This window comes from Rhinolophus hipposideros (genome assembly GCF_964194185.1).
Source record: "Rhinolophus hipposideros genome assembly, chromosome: 21".
Lineage (NCBI taxonomy): Eukaryota > Metazoa > Chordata > Mammalia > Chiroptera > Rhinolophidae > Rhinolophus > Rhinolophus hipposideros.
In genome coordinates, this window is record NC_138067.1 from 27,603,732 (window position 1) to 27,618,541 (window position 14,810).

At 51.0% G+C, this 14,810-nt stretch overlaps 1 protein-coding gene across 1 annotated transcript in view; it reads left to right on the plus strand.

Annotated features, from left to right (window-relative positions):
- Positions 1–14,810, plus strand: part of CMIP (c-Maf inducing protein) — a 237,096-nt gene that overhangs the window by 135,592 nt on the left and 86,694 nt on the right. Inside the window, exon 2 of the mRNA XM_081030396.1 lies at positions 9,569–9,694. Within this exon, the coding sequence (XP_080886522.1) occupies positions 9,569–9,694 (126 nt within the window). The remainder of the gene's footprint in view (positions 1–9,568; positions 9,695–14,810) is intronic.

The following is a 14,810-nucleotide window of genomic DNA, read 5'->3' on the forward strand; positions in this document are numbered from 1 at the left end:
TTGGGGTGACAGCATGAGCATAGTTACTTATCAAGTTCTTATGAGGTGTTGAGCTATACACACTTAATTTCTCTCCACAAACACCCTTAAGATAGGTATACTGTTACCTTTTTTTATTGCGATATAATATAATTCACGTACCATTAAATTCCCCTCGTGGGTCATATGGAAACTGTGTAACTTTTTGAAGAACTGCCAAACTGTTTTCCCAAGTGGCTGTACCATTTCACATTCCCACCATCAGTGTATGAGCATTCCAGTTTTCTCACATCCTCTGTAACACTTGGTATTATCTTTTTAAAATAGTAGCCGTACTAGCTAGCTTTTCCACGGGAGAAAATGGACTCAGAGAGGCCAAGTGACTTGCCTAAGGCCACACAGCCAGCAAGTGGTGGAGCCTGGATTCGACTGTAGGACTTCTGATTTTTCTGTAAGCATCTTCTTAGTGAAGTGTAACATACGTACAGAAAAGTGCACACGTGGAGTCCTGCTTGGTGCGTTTTTACAAAGTGAACACACAGTGTCACTACCAACAGGAATCAAGACCTTGAATGGTACCAGGCCTCCAGAAGCTCCCTTCGGTCCCTTTCCAGCACTGTCCCCATCCTGGGGTAACCAGCAGGGTTACCAGTTCTGCTAGAGGACAGTGCGGTGGTGTCACACTGGGGCAGACTTCCTGACTTCCCGCTCACTCGGCTGTCACATAGACCAAGGCCAGGACGGAAGCCCCAAATTCTCCGTTCTCTTCCCCATCTGCCCTGAGTAGCCAGCCATGTGCAGTTGTTAAGGTATGTCCCTGCTCAGAGCCTCCACTTCCGGTCTGTCGGGGGTCAATGGCAGTACTTGCCACCAAGCGGGCTGTGGGTTTCGGGGGATTGGTGGAGGTGGGAAGGACCATGCAGATCTGGGAAGTGGGCGAGGGGAGCCAGCAGGGGTGTTCCCTGCCTGGGAGGTCCTGACACTAGGGCAGGGGTGGGTGTTCTGTTGGGCCTGAGCAGGGGCCGGGGCCAGTCCCTCCAAACTCCAGACTCCCTTCCAAACTCCCTCTGAGCCTGGATCAGTTGCTCAGCTGTCAGAGGTGCTCAGTGACCCCGATGAAAGTCCTGTGCCCTGAGGACACAGACTTCTATCCTTCTGACCGTCTGTTTTTTGGGGGTCATCTGTCTCCTCAATTCCACGATTGTACTGTGTCCCTGTCTTTCACTGCCATGTCCCCAGGCCCTGGCATTAGGTCACCCGTGGGAAGGGTTCTGCTTGTCGAATGAATACGTGACTTCAGCCCCAAAAGACCATTTCAGTAGCCACGTTTCAGGTGCTCAGCAGGCCACTGGTGGCCACTGCATTGGGCAGTGCAGCTGCGGTTCGTCTCCATCGTCACAGAAACTTCTGTCAGACGGTGCTGATCGAGAGTTGTTTATGCTGTGAAGAGTTTAGAGTAATCACCCCCACCGCCAAGATAAGATCAAACGAAACGCCATGACACACAACAAGGATGTATTTTTGTCACAAGAGGTTTTCTTGCTCAAAAGCCAATTCCTTTTACTTTACACATAATTCTGATGGGCTCGGCACTCTGGTTTCATAGGCTACACCAGAGGAGGAGTAACCATTTGCGGGTAGGGTATGAGGGAAGGTACATTGGCAGCAGAAGGAAGTAGCCCTTTGGCATCAGGAGAATGATTGGAGTCACTACACAAAACAGACAGTCTGCCCACGGCCAGCAAGTATAGCAGCACTCAGCTCTCTGTCCCCTGGTGGCACCAAGACCATTGCTGGGCTGCCCCGCTCCCCAGTGGAGAGTTGCAATGACACCATGGCCCTGGGGCACCCAGAAAAGGTCATGTCATGCTCAGTATCTTTGGTTTATGGAAACAAGGGGCAAGGGGGTGTGTGAAAGGCATTTGAGGAGATTTGCTCTGGGGTTGGGGCCCAGACTGGCCTGTTTAGCAGCAGATTGTTACCTGCCGCTTTCTTTCGCTGTATAACTTTCCCTCTGTGGGATTAAAGAGAACATCAAAATATTTTGACAGGCCTTTCCCAAATGAGCACATGTGGGTTTCTGCCCTCGAGGCCAAGTGGAGCCATAGGTGGCCTGGCGTCCTGCATGGCTGGGTGGCAGCGGGCAGGCAGATTCTGAGAGCCCTGCTCTGCCGGGTTCGGCTCTGTCCTCTCTGGTCCTGGCTCCGTTGTTGCTTCGCATGCACCTGTGATGTGTGTGCACACAGGTAGGCACGTCGGAGTTTGGATCTGGCCAGAGGAGTGTGATGGAGCATGGGGATGGAGGCTGCAGTTTCGGGGTTGTGAGAGTGAATCTTGGGTCTGTCTGTCTCTCAAAAGCAGGGACCAGTGACATGCCATCACCTGTCCATGCTCCAATTTCTTCTTCTGTGGCATGTAGATAAATAGGGATACATGCAGCAGACCCCCCCACATTGTTGTGTGGTTAAATGAGATAATAGATACAAGCCCTCAGCATGGTACTGTTCACTGGGAACTGCCTGATAGACGTTAACCAAGGGCACCTGTGCCTTCCTGTGTGAGGGACTTCATGAGGGTGGTGCTTGCAGAGCATGTGTCCTTCCTGTCACTGGAAAAAATACGCAGCAGGCTGTTCACAGTCTCCAAAAGGTAGAAACAACCCAAATGTCCATCAATTGATGGATGGGTAAATAAAATGCGGCGTGAATGTCCATTCAATGGAACATTATTTAGCCATATAAAGGAATGAAATACTGATACATGCTACAATGTGGATGAACCTGAAAACATTAAACGAAAGGAGCCAGATAGAAAGGACCACATATTGTGTGATTTCATTGATATGAAATGCCCAGAACAGACAAATCCATAGAGACAGATCACACACTGGTGGTCATCAGGGATTTGGGGGGGGGGGTTACAGGGAGTGACCCCTTAATGGGTATGGGGTTCCCTCTTGGGGTGATGCAAGTGTCTTAGAACTAAATTGAGGTGAAAGTTGCATTGTGAATGCACTAAATGCCATTGAATTGTATAATACATTTAAAAATAGTTAATGTTTAATGTTATGTCATGAATTTTATCTCAAGTTTTTAAAAAGCAGCAGGGGGAGGTGAGGGCTGAAGCCACTCCCCCAGCCAAGCCCCTCCCTGGTACCCAGCCTGGTCACGGCGTCATCATTACTGTTACAGCCGCTGTTGTTCGCTGCCCAAGGTGGGGTGGGGGGCTCCCCTGCCCTCCGACCTGATATCTCTCCTTTGAGGCCAAGGTTTGTGTGGGGTGCGGGCGCTGGGAACGAATCCTTCCTTATGCCAGTGGGGCGGTGCCACCTGGAAGCAGGCTGTGCAGTGCGGGTCCCCCTGCACCGTGACTCAGTGACCTCCCCTTTTGGAGAATGGAGATCCGTCCACAGCCTGGCATACTCCGCAGGCTGCCCGGCGCCAACCCCTCCCGTAACACACAGCCTGCTGGTCTCGGCCCGCATCCCCAGCTGGCCAAGGTTTCCCAGCCTCCCACTTCCTCCTCCCACCGGAGCAAGCTCCTTGAGGGTGTTTCCAGACCAGCTTTTCCTTTTGGAGTCCAGAGCCTCCTCCCTCGGAACAGCGCTGGCGCCTTGTTGACGTGCGCCTTGAGTCAGTCTGAAGCCTTGTGTTGGGGGCCGGGCCTCTGATGTCATGATTCATATTCACTTCTAGAGAAATCCCCATGGAAACCAGCAGGCAAGTTTGAGCGGGAGGGAGCTGGCTTCCCAAAAAGGCAGGGGAGGCAAAGACGGAATGAGGGGATGCGCTTCAGTGGGAGATGTGTCAGGAGCCTTTGGTCACCCCACTTCATGCCTATCTGATACGTGGGACGTCCAAGAAGGTGCCCAGTTTGGAATATCAGCTCTGAAGGCTTTGGGCGGGGTGGTCATTGGAAGCCCTGATGAGCCCCCTCTAGGTCCTGCTTACTGTAGCCCCTGTCCAGGTGTGGAGGGGACACCAGGAAAGAAGCTCATCTTGGAAACAAAAGCAGAGGAAAAGTATTCTTTTCCTGGTCTGGCAAATGCAAAGACCCCCAACCTAGCCCCTCCTCAAGCCCTGAGCAAAAGGACACAGGCACCCCCAACCTGTCCCCTGACTCCTATGGGAAAGCAGTGTCCCCAGGAGCGAGGACCCTGGGGACTTCTGCCACTCCAACACCTTGGGTGCGTCACGTGGCAGGCACTCAGCTACCAGGTGGTCTCACTGAGCTCACCCAGTCAGAGCGTGGCTTCTAGCAGGACCCAGTCGTCCGGGAGCCCAGGATGAAGGCCCCACCAGTCTTAAGCAGGGCTCCCCAGTTCTCGTTAATGTCTCTTTAATGAGAGCAATTTGGCAACGATGTGAAATATGCTCTTACCCTTTGTCCCAGTAATTCCATTTCTGGGAATCTGGCCTAAAGAAAGAATCCTAAATATAGGGTAGAGAAACATGTTTCATAAGGATGTTCATTGTGGAGTTGTTTAGAGTAGCCAAAATGAATACCACCTCACTGTCCATGGGAAGGGGGGAGAAGTGGTCGTGAATGAATGGTGGCTGAATATTTTATGGCCACTAAAATGGTGGTTCTGGAGATTATTGTTCAGAATATGGGATGTGCACACGATGTGACATTATGTAAAAAAACAAAGACGAGTTACAAAATTATATGTGTTGCTTGATTTGGGCTATTTAAAAAAAAATTATGTATAAAAAAATAATCAGGTAGGTAATATACCAAAGCCCTAATGAGTGATCTTGATATGATTTTATCTGAAAGATTTCATTCTGTTCATCATCTCCCAAATTATCTTGAATATTCATGCATTGCCTTTCTTTGTCCAGTCTGAGTTGTAATTTACATTCCGTGTAATTCACCCTTTTAGTGTGCAGAGCTGAGTTTTGACAAACATATACAGTTGAGCAACCACCACTGCAGTCAAGATACAGAGTATTTCCAGCACCCCAAAACATTGCCCCGTACCCCTGGCTACCTAGTCTCCTCCCGTCTCAGCTGATCTCATTTCCATTCAATAGCTTTGCTAATTCTGGGATGTCATATACACAGAATCACAGTTTGTCTTGCACTGCTTTCGCCTATAGAAATAACTTTTAATCTGCCTATTATTCTCTTAAATGTACCTCTTAGAGCTGGATTTCCTAGCTTCCCTCAAGTGGAGGAGAATTTAATGTTTCTTTTTTTTTAATCTAACTCAGCCTTTACCCCACACCGGAGTCTCCTCCAGGGCAGCTCTGATCGTCATGTTCAAACTGCCAGGGAATTACCAGTTATCTGTAAAATCCTCCCAAGAGTGTGAAAGTACCTCGGATGGAGGGCTGCTCGGTCAGCGGGAGCTCATGCCTCACCCAGAGAGCAGCGTGTGGGGGTTTTGGACCCCGATCTGTCCACTCCCCTTGGTGACGATGATGGTAACAGAAACAGTCGTGGTAGTGGCAGCAGTTAGTTTTTCTTAATAAATGTTTTGTTTTAGAACAGTTTGAGATGTACAGAAAAGTTACAAAGATGGTACAAAGAGTTCCCACATACCCCGCACCCCATTTCCCCCAGGGTTAACATCTTCCAGAAGCATGATATATTTGTCACAACTGGTGAAGCAATGTCAATATGCTATTAACGTTCCTTCCTACTTTGTTTAGTTTCCTTAGTTTTTACGAATGTCCTTTTTGTGTCCCGTGATCCCCCCCGAGATCTCACAGTATGTTTAGTCATTGTGTCTCCATAGTCTAATCTTGGTTGGGACACTTGCTCAGACTTTGCTTGTGTTTGATGAGTGCTGGTCCTCAGTTGGGGTGTGATGTTTTCTCATGGCTAGACCAGAATTGTGGGTTTAGGGGAGAAAGACCCCAGAGATAAAGTTCAGTCTTTCTCACCGTAGTTTACTTCATTGAGCTTTTCAGTAAGTTCCAAATGCTGTGCTAAGCACTTGAAAATTGGATCTTCTTTAAGGTTCCTGATAATTCTGTTAAATTCTCATTTTACCGTTAGAGGAAACAGACTCAGAGAGATGTGGTCACTTGCGAAAAGACACACACAGTAAGTTGCTCAAACACAGGTCTCGCAGATTCTACAAATTTTGCTTTTAGCCAATGCTGCTTCAAACAGTGGGAAAGCAATACATCTGCTATTAAAAAAAAAAAACAAAAAACCCTATGTATTTATTTATACCCAACGTTTCCCCCAAGAGCCTGTGTTGCAAATTCTAATTAAGGCCACACTGAGACAGCAAAAGCCTAGGGTCATGAGAAAGGCAGACACAGGCGGTTAGCGAGCCCTCCTCATGTCACATCGCACATGTCAGCAATGGTCATCTGGAGTGTGTTGCCCAGCCTCGGTGTGGGCCCTGGCCAGTGTCTCCTCATGTCACAGGGTCTCCGAGGAGACCGAGAACCTCCTGGGGTGGGAAATAGAAGTCCAAGGCCTTCTGCTTGAGTGCCCAAAATGTGGTTTTCAAGAAATGAGCCTGGCCACGTGCTTAGTTTGGACCACCACGTCCAGCCCTGTGTGGTCGCAGACCTTGTTGGGATTTTTGGAACGGGTTTTTGTATCTCTCCGTCGTTTGTTATGGTCCAGCCACTTTCCGGATGTCCTTGCGGTCACGTCAGAGCCCATGTCCTGGGGCCTGTGCATCTCTAGGGGTCAGTGACTGGGGTTGGGAGGCCGACGGGACCTGGAGAAGGGAGAGAGCTGGATGTGGGCCACCAAGGAAAGGCTTTTGGCAAAAGTGGGCACCCAAGTGCCATTGCTTCCTAAAGGAGATTTTTAAAAAATGTATTAATTTTTAAATAATAACCAAAAAAGCATCTTCCCACGTGTGTTATAACTTGTGATTCTAAGTAATACGCAGATGAGCCTTTCTTTATTTAGGAAACTATTTCTTCATTTATCAAGGAAATAATCACCTTCTCAGTGTCAGGCACTGTTTAGGCACTTGGAACAGAACGGGGGGAAATTCCTGTGCTTGTGCTGAAACACTAGCAGGGAGACAGGCAATTGGCAACAAGCACAATGAATATTTGAATGTGGGTTTGAAAAGTGAGCATATAACCAACCCTCCCAAGCCTCTGGTTTCACTGGTACTCTCAGGACAAGATGTGCTGTTAGGGCTGAGTCACGTACGCGTACTGCAGGGTATTGAGGACATAACGTGCAGAGGCTGCTGGCCGAAGGCAGAGGGAAAGGGGAGCCCCCATATGTGCCTTTGGTACTCTGACATGACCATCTTCATCAGACATGGCAGGCCTGGATTGGTGCCTAGGAGTAGGCCATGTGCTGGTGAGAAGTGCAGGACGACCTTGGCTGCCTCCCCACCAGGGTCCGAGCAGCCTGGTTGCTCACCTGGACCTATGCAGGAGCCTCCAGGTCCAGGTGGGCAACCAGCAATCATTCCTCCCTGATTCCACGCACTCTTCCCAAGTCTGTTCTCCATGCGACACCCTCAGTGATGCTATATGAAATTTGCCTAAAGCCTCTGCTTCGGTCCACCCCAGGGGGAGTAGTACTTGGACCGCCAGCTGCTCTTACACATCCCTCCTAGAGTGGCCTAACCATCTCTCCAAGACATTCCTTACGCCAGTTCTCCCTCCCTTTGGCCTTTGGTTCCTCCTTGTACACTCCCAGGTTGTGCCCGCCACTGGTCCTTTGCACTGGCCGTAGGCTCCGGGATGCACTTTCCCTCCATCTTTCCACAGCACTCCAGCTCTCAGCCACCTGTCACCAGACTCTGTTTTGATTCTTGGTGCAGCACTGCTGCTCTCTAATAGCTTATTTATTTGGGTATTTTGTCTGTTTGTTGTCTCTCTGCCCCACTGAGCTCCTGTCTCATTCACTGCTGTGCCCCAGCACCCAGCATGGGACCTGGAATGTAATAGTTGCTCAATAAATATCTGTCAGATGAATGAATGCGTGAACATGTGGATGAACAAATCAAGTGATCCGTCAATCTTACTTCCACAGCCTGGTGACTGATGAGATAGAGAAATTTGAGGCAGCTTAAGCCTTCTCTGCCTCCACCACCACCACCACCATATCTCAACTTTGGCAGACAGAAGTTGAAATTTAAAGACCTCATGGAGGTCCTAAATCCTGGTAAAATTAACTTGTTGGGCCATGGATTTTAAATTGCATCTGCCTCTTGGTTGCAGCACAGCATGGTGGTCAGGGAGCCAGTTCCCCAGTCAGCAGCTGAGTTCAATCCTGGCCATGCCTCTTCCTAGCTGGGTGGCCTTGGGCAAGTCACGTGACCCCCAGAGCCTCAGCTTCCTGGTTTGTGCAACGGGATGGCTCTGCACCTGCCGTGTGGGACCATTAGGATTAAAGGAAGTAGCACTTGTCATGTGCCTGGGGAGTGCTTGGCTCACGTCAGGGCTTGGGAGATATTAGCTGTTATTCTTCTCAGCTGTGCTGTACTTGCCTCTGATTCTGCTGAAGTCTGGCTTCCTGGGGCCAGAGTGACATAGACGCTGCCAGTACCCGGTGCTCCATGCATCCCCCTGGTGCCTGATGCCTTCCTTCTGTGACAGCGGAGCTCACTCAGAGAGCAGTGAGTGGCTGTGAATTTCTTTGGCCCTACTCTCACCCCAGTGTTGACCAGTGATGATGGCTTTTATCATTCTTTCTTTCTACACAAATTGTTGAGCCCTTGCCAGGTGCCAGGCACTGGGGAGAGAGAGCAAGGACCAAGACAGATACCGGCCTGACCTCGTGGAACTGCAGCCTGGCCAGGAGGCAGACATCAAATAGATAACAGGCGATATAAGTCCACAGTAATTAACTCGGGTGTGATGAGTATAGAGGGCTCAAGGAAGCATGCGACCGGGTGGGTTATGGTGTTCGGAGTTGTCACAGGTTCCCGCCCCCAGAAGTCCTGTTGAGCTGAGACTTAGAGAGTAAAAGAGGAGATGACAGGGACAGAGTCACAGCTTTTCTGGGACAAAGAACAGGTTAAAAGTGGGGTACTGTCTGCAGGCCTGTGTATGGGAGTTTGGACAGGGCCTGAAGGAGGAAGTGAGACCACACCTGTGGGGCCGGTCGGTGGTTGATGGAGTGTCCTTTCGTGTCAGGCCACCGGGAGCTGAGCAGGGGAGTAGGGGGATTGAGTGTGCCGATGTGGACCGTGACCCTGGGTGCTGAATGGAGAGCGATTATACTGGGGAGGGGAACGAGGCAGGGAGATGGGAGGTGGGGGAGGCTATGACTGATTTCTGGGCAGGCGAGGGCGACAGTTTGGACACAGCAAGGGCTGGAGGGCTCAGGCTCTGCCTATGCTGGGCCCTGCTGATGCCAAGAGGAACAACGCATAGTCCTTTCCCTGAAGGTACCCTCAATCTGATCCCAACTGCATCCCTAAACAATGGGCGAGTTTCCACCATGGCTCCTCCCCTCCAGCTGGATGCCGCCACCTAGGAAAGACAGACTTCCTCTGGTCCCTAGAACTGCCAGGTGTCTGTACCAGCTAGGTTTGCTTGTTGCCACAGTGGGGATGTTTTCCGGAACCTTCTTCTGAGTGTGGATGTTGTGCCTGATCTTGTAACCAATGCGTGTCTTTTTCTTTTTTTTTTTCTTGCTGCAGCCAACTGGGTACATGGAAAACTCAGTCTCCTACAGCGCTATTGAAGACGTTCAGCTGCTGTCCTGGGAGAACGCCCCGAAGTACTGTTTACAGCTCACAATTCCTGGGGGAACTGTCTTACTGCAGGTAGGAAAAATAAACATGAGTAAGCAGTTTCTTCTCCCAGCCACGCTCGCCCACCTCCTCTGTTCCCCCAGAGGGAGACAGCCAACTATCAGGAGCAAAGGTGGTTTAATGTAGGGTGTTTTTTTTTCCCTCCAGGTACAAGAAGGGTATAAACCAGGGCTCACTGGAGGAAAGGAAAAGGGAACGTGCACCGATAGAGCTCCTACTGCATGCTTGTCACAGTTCTAGGAGCTTTACACATTGTATTTTTATTTCTCTTAACAAACCTGAGACATAGATTTTCTGATCTCCATTTTACAGATGGGGAAAGTGAGGCACACGGGCACATTATTAGACTTAAAAAGCTGTAAAAAGCAAGGAGGCATCAGATGTCATCTTTTGCTCTACTTTGAGTGAGCAGTTTTTTTTACTTCTCATATATTTAAGTCTTTGAGACTCTGGAAGTATTAGTTGCGTCCCTGGAAAAGTGCGCGTTATTGGCCAGGACTGTTGGTTGGAAGTGATCTGTATGCAGACTCTCTGAAGCAAAAGAGAAGTTGATGCTGTAACTGTGTTAAAGTAACTGGGAAGTCTAAGAGAGAAAGGACTTCAGGCATAGGTAGATCCAGGAGTCAACGATATTAATATTCAGTCTCGTTTCTCTCGCTCTCTCGCTTTCTCTTTCTTTCTCTCTCTTTCATCTCCTGGCTCTGCTTCTATGTGCTGGCTTTATTGTTAGGCGGGGTGTCTCTATATAGTGGGGGAAAATGGACTTCTAGCAGCCTCAAGCTGCTACAGTCTTAGAGCTTGTAATCTTTAAAAATGTGAGAGCCCATTTTCCTTCCCTTATATTTCTACAAAATCTCATGGAAGATTCTGATTGGCTCCATGCACCCCAGGGCATGCCCTGCCCTGGATTACGTGCCCACCCTGACCACAGTCAGCTATTCTGATAGCCCCACCAGGACCTCGTGGACCGGGAGAGGTGGGTCCCCCAAGGAAGGAATTGTGGCAGAAAAAAATAATATGGCTGCTGAAGTACATACATGTGATGTGTTCTGTATCGTTTCAGGGAGAGCCACCCCCATTTCCAGCAAGGACTCCAAGTCGGAAACCCCTCATTTAGAGAGAATGTATTCTCTCATCATTGAGAGAACATTCTGCCTTCGCCTTTCTTTGAGGGGCATTTTCTTTCTAACTCTGTCACTGCAGGGAGACCTACTCTGAGCCCAAAGAGATGCTCCCTAAAACCCATTTCATAAGTGACCATTGGGTTGTGTAACAACATCGGAGCCAAGAGGCACACAGTTTGACCTCTGAGGAATGCTGAACTCAACAAGATCAGTATAATAGCTAAACATCCTTTAGAAAAATTCTGTTCTTTACTGTCATCTCTTGGAGGACACCAAAACTGTGCCTGCCTGTCTGCTGAGTCTATGAAAGAGGTGGTCAGTTCCTGCCCCCTTGGGCTGGGGGAGGAGCAGCAGTGGAACATGAGGGAGGCAATGTAGCAGGATTTCATGGAAAGCTGGGAGGAGTCCGGTAACAAGAAAATCCCATTTGAATCACAGAGCATTGAGCTGGCCTGTCCCCTCTGCTGGGGGAGGAAGGTGAATAAGACCCTTGGCCCCACCCTTGAAGAGCTCCTGGGCGCTCTGGGGAGATGGAGTCATAAACAAATAGCTAAAATAGAGGCATGTGCTGGAGAACTGGGAGTGACTCACTCAGCCTAGGGAGGCCAGAGTGGGCTCCCCTGGGGTGGCAACATTAGAACTGGGCGTAGAGGGATGAGTAGGAGTGTGTCAGGATGGGGGGCACACACTCTGGGCAGAGGGAACTTGGGAGAGAAGCATGAATTAGGTGAGGGACTGTTTGCTGCCCTGCAGGAGAAGGGAAGGGGGTTCAGGCCCTGAGATTGCAACCAGATCATACAGGTCTTATTAGCGGAGTATGGAAGCTCTGGTTATGTTCTGAAAGCAGTAGGAGCCATTGAAAGCTCCCGAGGGGGATGGGAGACAACAGGGGGATCAGTCTGGTTCAGGAAAGAGGAGCCTGGATGTGTGAGTGCCAGAGGGAGGCACGAGAGAGGGAAACCCTTAAAATAGCCCAGCTAGTAAAAGGAGCCTGAGCCCCCATCTCTCCAGGCATAGGGGTCACCACTCCACCAAAAGTGGCAGGGGGGCCTCATTGCTTCTGGAGCTGGAGGGGACAGCGGGACCCCCAAGGAAGTACCCTGAGTGTCACTGGCCCTGAGGATAGAGGTGCAGTGAGACTCGGAGGGATGTCGATCACTGGGCAGCGCCTGGAATGTCTCTTTAACCCAAGCCGTGGCTGCAGGCCGGCTGGGATGACTCGCCTGGCTGGGGCTGCACCCGGCAGTGGCCTCACGTCAGAGCTTCCCCCGCGGTGCTGACAGACGGGCGGGCCCGCGGCTGCTCCAGCATCCCCATTGCTCGCTGCCCCCCCACCCCCCCTTCGCTCCAGTGGACAGTGCAGCCGCATAGCCTGGGAGCCAGAGCTGGAGCAGGAGAGTGGGAAGAGGAGGGAGAGGTGGCCAGCAGTTCCTGGGAGCCAGAGCTGGACTCAGCTGGGGGTAGGAAGCAGACGCAGCCTCCACCCATCACCCAGGGGAGCCCAGGTGGGTGCAGCGCGTCCTTGCCTGCCTCAGTCTTTCACTCACTGTCATTTCCATCGGCTTCTGCCTTGCTTCCTTCTTACTGTCGCCCTCCTGCCCTCCCTCCCATGATTCATAGGTGGTGTGTGGCCGTCTTATTATGTAAATGGGCTCTGAGTCATCTTGAAGATGGGCTCCGGGCTGAGGGGTCCATGTGGTTACGGGGTGACCGGGGCCCCTGGAGCCCCAGGATAGAGGCCCGAAATGCAGGACAGGGCGCCCCTCACATGCCTTTGTGACAGTCGGTGGGATCCTTTGCTTTGAGCTTGTCCCCATTCCTGTGATGGAACCCAGAGCCATGGCATGACAGAGCAGTTTTCCCTGTTCCAGGTGGGAGGGAGGCCCAGGAAGCAGCCCGGGGTGCTCAGGGAGGGGCAAGGCCGACTTGAAGAGCTTCACCTGGGTGCTTCTAGTCACCTGAGGATGACAGTGCCTTGCCACAGCCACCAGCCACACAGGTCTGTTTGCATTTAAACTGAATGTGTTACATCAAATTAAGAATGCAGTTCCTTGGTCCACTAGCCACATTTTGAATGCTCAATAGCCACATGTAGTTAGTGGCTGTTATATTGGACAGTGCAGATAAAGAACAGTTCCATTGTCACCCAGAGTTCTGCTGGATGGGCTGGGCCCTAGAACTGTTGATTTTCACCCATGTTCCATGTCCCTCTGCCCCCAGGGGAAATAGCCTTAGAATACAAGTGAGGCCGGAATGTTCTAATATCCCTACATGCCCGAAGAGGGTCCCATCCTGCTGCATCCAGTCTGGTACAGCTGTTCTTTACATGGGGCCCGTGTCAGGGCTTGCTGGGGTCCCTAGCCTGCCTGGTTTCTCTCTCCGCCCCCCACCTCCCCAAGGTTCTCCGTATCCATGTTTTCCTGTCTCTCTCTCTGACACTTTTTCTCCATTCTCCTCTCCCCTCCCTTCCCCTTCTTTCTCTTTTATCTCTTACTCTGTTACGCGCCCTGCTTCTCTGACAGTTTCTTTTTCTCTGGATTCCTTCTCCAGGCCCCTCTCTCCTTGCCAGTCCTTCTCTCTGTGTGTCTTGACTTAACTCTCTCTGTCTCTCTCTTCCTCTCTCCATTCTTCCCTCTTCTCTCCTTGTCCCTCTCTCAGGGACCTCCTTACAAAGCTGCTTTGTTGGAATTTGAATTAGTGCCCTGCTCAGACCTCGGGAGCTGACCTGTCTGAGTTCAAGGAAGGTTAGGAGACACTCTTAGGCAAATGTGCCTTCTCTCCAGCTCAGAGACACCGAGCAATCTGCCAGCAGGTCGAGTCACCAGACAAAGGCGCCAGCCTTGAGCCTAGGTCCAATTGGTGTGTTTCTGGATGCTTTGTGATTTTCAGCATGAGCTCCCTAATGCCATGTTATTAGAATCCCCGGGTGTAGAAAGGACCTATTTATCTTCTTTGCTCCCTTAATGCCCTTTCTGCTGGTGTTTCATTGTGAGGAGGGAGCTACATAAGCACATAAATGGTGCTGTGAGAGCATCCTGGGGGCTCCTCCCCAGCCCGTGGGGTGTCGTGGCAGCAGATCCTCTTCCGGGGATTTCTGCCTCCACCCACCGGTGAGAAGTGGAGAGGGCCCACTGCTCCTAAAACAAGGCCGCCGGCGGGCGGGACAAGACCAGGGACAGCCTCTTCCCCGCGAGCCTCTGCTTCCTTCTGGAGCGGTTCCCAAGACCTGCTCTTCTCAATGACTTTCCCAAAAGTCCCCCAGGAGGCCGGGCAACTGTTTACCGCAAACACTGGCAGCAGGGGCAGGGACTAGGCGGGTTCCCTTCTTACTGGAAGCTGGAGAGAAAGACCTTTCCGGTCTGAAGAGCACGTGCTGTTTTTTCCCTAAGAAGTCAGCCTGGGGAAGGAGAACTTGGGAACAGTCACCCCCAGTGCACCCTTGGCTGTTTTTCTCACCTCTCAAGACAATGCAACAATGAGAGGGAACTTGGCAGCTTTCGAAGAGGAAATTAAGCAGAATTTGCCTGGAACGAGGCCCTTTCTGTATTCGAAAGATTTATCACTAGGAGAAGTTGCGCTGGCCTGAGCAGGCCTGCCTCTTCCAGGGCTCTTTCTCTGGAATCTCGTTTCCTCTGCTGGAATCTCGTCTCCTCTGTGTGACCCTCAGGACTCTGAGCTGTGCCCTGTGTCCCAGGGGACCAGGTCACCCCTGCTCAGCTGCCCACAGGGCGGTATGGGGAGTCTGTCCAGAAACTTTTCCTCTCCTCCCAGCCAGGTGCAGCGCCATCCTCTCTCCTGCTCTTGGAAGGCACTCAGAGATGCCTGCACAGGGATCCAGACATCCCCCAGCAGCCTCTGTCCTTCTCTGAAACTAGCAAGGGAAGGAACAGTTTATGGCCCGTGCTTGCCTCAACCTTTCTGACTCCATCAGCAAGATGGGGAGTGGTCGTTTGGAAGCATATGTGCTATGAGCCACCCCCCCTCTTCTGGAGGAAAGTTCTGGC